Below are 5,030 nucleotides of genomic sequence, written 5' to 3' on the forward strand. Positions count from 1 at the left end.
GTCCGGGTGAATGGAGACATGTTCCACCACCCTGGTTATTTTCTCATTTGTCTGTTTAATGAATTTCTTCCTTTCTTCAAAAAAAAAAAAAAAAAGATAACACCAACCTACGATGTTTAAATAAAAAAGGAAAAATGAAAAACCTATGATGCTTCATATGACCAACTGGATTAATGGAAAACGAATTAATTCAATTTAATTTATTAAGTGTGAGACGTTGGATTCGAAAAGCTTGCACAAAAGGTTTGACCTCAGCCAGTAGCAGAGACTTTTCAACATGAGTCATTTATTTAATATTTTCCAAAAGCCATCACTACTCAAAAAGAGTGAAAGAAGTTCCAGAGGAAATATTGTGTGGCATAACTTTCTGAAAAACAACGTTCGTACATATGGCTCCTGCTCAAGTAGAAGAAACACCATCAAAAACAGTCCAAGAATTACCAAAAAATTATATCTATAAGGGTGGTGATGCTGGAACTCTTGGTACTTCTCCTTCGTACATAGACATTCCAACAATTGATTTCAGTCTCTTGTCATCGCCAACATGCGGCAAAAAAGAACTTGAGAAACTTTGCTCAGCTCTTACCTCTTGGGGCTGCGTCCAGGTCAGTTTTTTTTTTTTTTTTTTTTCTGCTACTTAATTAATTTTTGAATTATGCTGCAATTGATATTGCATAACTTAATCTGCTGTGGATGTCTGCGTTTTATAAAGTACTGCAAAGGCATATTACGTGGGCTTTACAGCTGTGTAGAGTCGATGCTCTTTGCACAACGACTTTATAGCGCTTTAAGAGCCCTTTACGGTGCTGTAAAGGTCCAAAACTCCTTAACTGTGGATGATTACTCATGAGAATGATTAGCTATTGTATAACTTATAATGCTCATAGCTTAAACTTTGGAGTTTCAGATAATCAATCATGGAATAGACCCTGCATTTATGGACAAAGTGGATGAAGTTGGCAAGCAGTTCTTTGGTCTTCCTCTGGAAGAGAAGAAGAAATATGCCAGGGAAAATGGTAGCTACGACGGTTATATGAATCACATTATTGATTCCAAGGACCAAGCATTCGATTGGATTGATCGATTGCATCTTGTAACTAAACCAGAAGATAAAAGACAACTCAAATTATGGCCTGAAAATCCTCAATCTTTTAGGTGAATTTCCCTGAAGCCATATAATTCGTAAGCACAAACTAATTAAAACAAAGATAAATCTTTTGTATCTTGCTTTTGTTGCAAGCAGTTTTTTTTTTTTTTTTGGGTTATTACGGTGAAAAATAAGCTGTAAAAATCATAAGAAATATCTTTTACTTGACGTCTAACTATGTTTATCAACACCAATTAACTTTCTCTTGTTTGCGGTAATTGGTTCAGGGAAATTTTACATGAATATACCGCCAAGATAGAAAAGTTAAACGAAATGCTACTCAAGGCCATAGCGAGGGCATTAAATTTGGAAGAGAATTGTTTTCTCGACATGTATGGTGAAGAAGCATCAATGCTTTCTATATTCAACTTGTATCCTCCATGCCCAAGGCCTGATCTTGCCATAGGTCTTAAGCCACATGCTGATGCATCAGTATTTACTTATCTCATCCAAGATAAAGAAGTGGAAGGCCTCCAATTTCAGAAAGATGATCAATGGTATAGGGTTCCAGTCATTCCAGGAGCTTTTGTTATTAATGTTGGCGATCAGATTGAGGTAACTAATTGCTAATGCTAACTGTCTAATGCTCAAGTTTTAATTGGTATTATTTTTCGAATGATGGTACTTTCATCCCTATTAGAATTTATTTTTACTTCTTTGTTCCCTGAAAAGTTTTTAATTAATGCAGATAATGAGTAATGGAATATTCAAAAGTCCTATACATAGAGTGGTGACAAATACAGAAAGGGGAAGAATGTCCCTGGTGATGTTTTGTTTCCCGAATCCGAATAAAGAGATTGAACCAGTCAAAGGATTGGTGACCGGGACAAGGCCAAGACTGTACAAGACCATGAAAGATTATACCAGCATCGTTGTTGAGAACTACCAAAAAGGAAGGAGACCAATTGAAGCAGCAAAAATATAGCTTCCTTTCCATCTCCTCAATTCATTAATATTACTAAGTTGTATTGCTTTCAACAAATAATTCAGGCCTCCTCATGGCTTTAGTTCTGTTTGTGAAAAATTTCTGTTGTTAATCTTTTAATTGTTGCTTCCAGTTACGTTTCTTTCTTCTATGGGTATTCGCTCTTTTATTACTTTAACTCCTTCCAATAATAATTCAATTTCGGTCTTCAATAATTCCATGATTATTTCTTTCTTTTATTTTTTTGCATGATCTGAATAGCTCTGTACATAAATTTGGCAAAACTCTAGAGATGCAATAATAAAATGGACGAGACTATTCCAACCCACCAAATACTCATTAAACTTATTTACACAATAAACTTATCATAAAAATTTAAAAATTAATATTTTACTTTAGCTATCAACCGATCTTAATGCCTTTAATACCTTTATTAAATTAAATTATCATATATAATTGGTGTTATTCTTTTTCTCGTCTCATTCAAATTACGTCTGTCCATCTCTCTAATTATCTTTGGATCGCTCTCTCTCTCTGATTATCTGTAGATCTCTCTCCACCATTGTATATTATATGTTAAAGTTGGGAAAAGAGCGAAACCTATGATGTGCTTTATTTTATATATTATTTTAGCTTCTCATACTTAATTTGTGTTTATTTCTATTTTAATATACAAGCCTTAAGTTTTGTTGAAAATTGATTTTAAAAAAAAATGAAAACGTTTGATAAGTCAACAAGGGTTAAAGTTGTTGGAAACAAGAAAAACCTTTGGTGAAAACTATTACCTATAACTCATGAATATTCATGTTGTATCACTAATAATCAATAAGGCGGGGCAAATTATCCGATCCGACCCGATTCGATCTGAAAAAAATCGGGTTCGAATCGGATCAAATTATTAGCCTAACCTAATCGGATGAATATTAGCCAACTCAATCGGATCTTGATCGGGTCAGATTAAACCCGATCCGATCTGAAAATCGGATCGGATTTGGCTGAAAAAAAAATCAGAAAATTCAATAGTGAAAACACTTTACTCTTGCAAGCTGTAAAGCACACACACAAGCTCATTTCCCCAATTCCACTCAGCCACTTCTTCTCTCATTCACACAATCACTCTCTACTCTCTAGTCTCTTCTTCTCCATCTCTACAATATGACGTCTTCATCTCCAATCTCCATTCTCCAGTCTTTGCTCTTCAAAAATCACAGCCTTAGGCAGAAGGAAACCGATGCAACATAGAGCAGACCACCAGTCCACCGACGCAGCACACCATGCCCGCGGTCACCGTCACTTTTCCTACCTGATCTGACACGCCGATCATCATTTGTAGACGCAGCCACCGGCTTTGCTACTTCACGCGTCCATCATCACGATTCACCAAGTTCCTCCAAGATCCAATCCACTCAAAGTCTCCAACCCAGTAACCCGAACTCGAATTTGTGTTTTGACTTTTGAAATTTTGATGGTTATTTACTAATTTTAATGTAAATTTCATTGATTTAGGGAATAGTTTTAATATAAATTACAAAATTTTATTTATTATCACATATATATTTTATCAAAGCGAACCGTTTCTAATATAAATCTGAATCAATCCGAAGTCAACCCGATATTTTAACCCAATTCGATCCGATCCGAACATAGTAGGATTGGATTAGGTTACTGATTCAGATTGAGTTCGGATGAAATTCTTTCCAACCCAATCAACTCGAAATCCGATCGGGTTGATTCGAACCCAATCTAAACCCAATTCGAACTCGATTTTGCCCAACCCTAATAATCAATAACAAAATTATACGGAAGAGTACCTGAATCTATAACGCTAAATTGCTCTCTATGGTTATGTGGTTAGCCTTTTAGATCTACACGTTCTCTTAGAGAATCCTTTAATTCTCTCTGCACTCTCTCTCTGATGATGGAATTTCAGAAAGAATAGAAAGATACGTGTGACCTGGGGACTATAACCACTTATATAAACAACATTTTCCTGTTATTACTGGGTATTCCTAATTCTGCCCATCATAGAGTTAGAATATTATTGGGTCTCTACACATTAAAGGCTCACACCTATTATATACATTAAAACTTATAATACCGAAAACCTAAATAGATCATTTTTAATTGGACTTAATCTTATATGACAATCTGCAACATATAATTATTCACATACAAGTCCAATGTTGGATTAAAAAATCCAACAGAAGTCACGCTCGAAGCAAATTCAAGAGAGTAGATGCAGTTTTTCTTTCTTTTGACAAAACTAAGAGAGTGAGACAAAGCATTTATTGCTTTGAAATTTACTTTCTTGCATGTTTTGTTTTGATGCCACATTCGCTAAATGTTGAAGTCGAAATTGTTGATTTATGAAGCCATTATTTGGTTATAAAAGAAGGGCTCCCTTCAGAGTTTTGTATCCCACATAAGAGCATTTATTTGGTGAATGCAAGAGAAGCAGCCAGTGCTTTAAAAATAGATAGAAATATTCTTAAGCAAGTAGTTACATTTTATTCCTTGGGATCACGTAATCAAATCGAGAGATCTAAGTTTGAAAACGAGAGATGCAAGTTTGAAGCATAGGAAGAGAAATAGAATTTGCATTTGGCTCTTGCAATATGAATATTTGTAAACTTGGGTAGAAAATTTTTTTTTCTTTTTTCTCCAGATGCTGTCATTGAGTGTAAGTGGGGTTTGGATGAGAGGAAAGTTATTGAGAGTTTAGTTGTAACAATCTTTTATATAGTAATTTTTTCTTTGGATTTAACGTTTTCCATTTCCATATAAATCTTGTGTTGTGTAATTAGTGTTATTATCTATTTAATTTTTATATTATTATTTGCTTGACATAGTAACTGCATCTTGGGAGGGAACAGTGAATTTTCCAACAATTTTCATTATTTGTTAATGTAGGTATACAATATTGAGAATATGTAAGTGCAAAAATTTATTTATTTTTTG

General features: G+C 34.4%; 1 protein-coding gene across 1 annotated transcript; it reads left to right on the forward strand.

The window, feature by feature from the left end:
* Positions 1 to 315: 315 nt before the first annotated feature.
* Positions 316 to 2,232, forward strand: LOC102631277 (codeine O-demethylase-like). Its single transcript, XM_006464784.3, has 4 exons — positions 316 to 605; positions 908 to 1,155; positions 1,375 to 1,702; positions 1,836 to 2,232. Exons 1-4 carry the CDS (start codon positions 390 to 392, stop codon positions 2,070 to 2,072), a joined length of 1,029 nt encoding a protein of 342 aa, XP_006464847.1. The 5' UTR covers positions 316 to 389; the 3' UTR covers positions 2,073 to 2,232.
* The last annotated feature ends 2,798 nt before the right edge of the window (positions 2,233 to 5,030 follow it).

Source organism: Citrus sinensis, chromosome 7 (genome assembly GCF_022201045.2).
Source record: "Citrus sinensis cultivar Valencia sweet orange chromosome 7, DVS_A1.0, whole genome shotgun sequence".
NCBI lineage: Eukaryota > Viridiplantae > Streptophyta > Magnoliopsida > Sapindales > Rutaceae > Citrus > Citrus sinensis.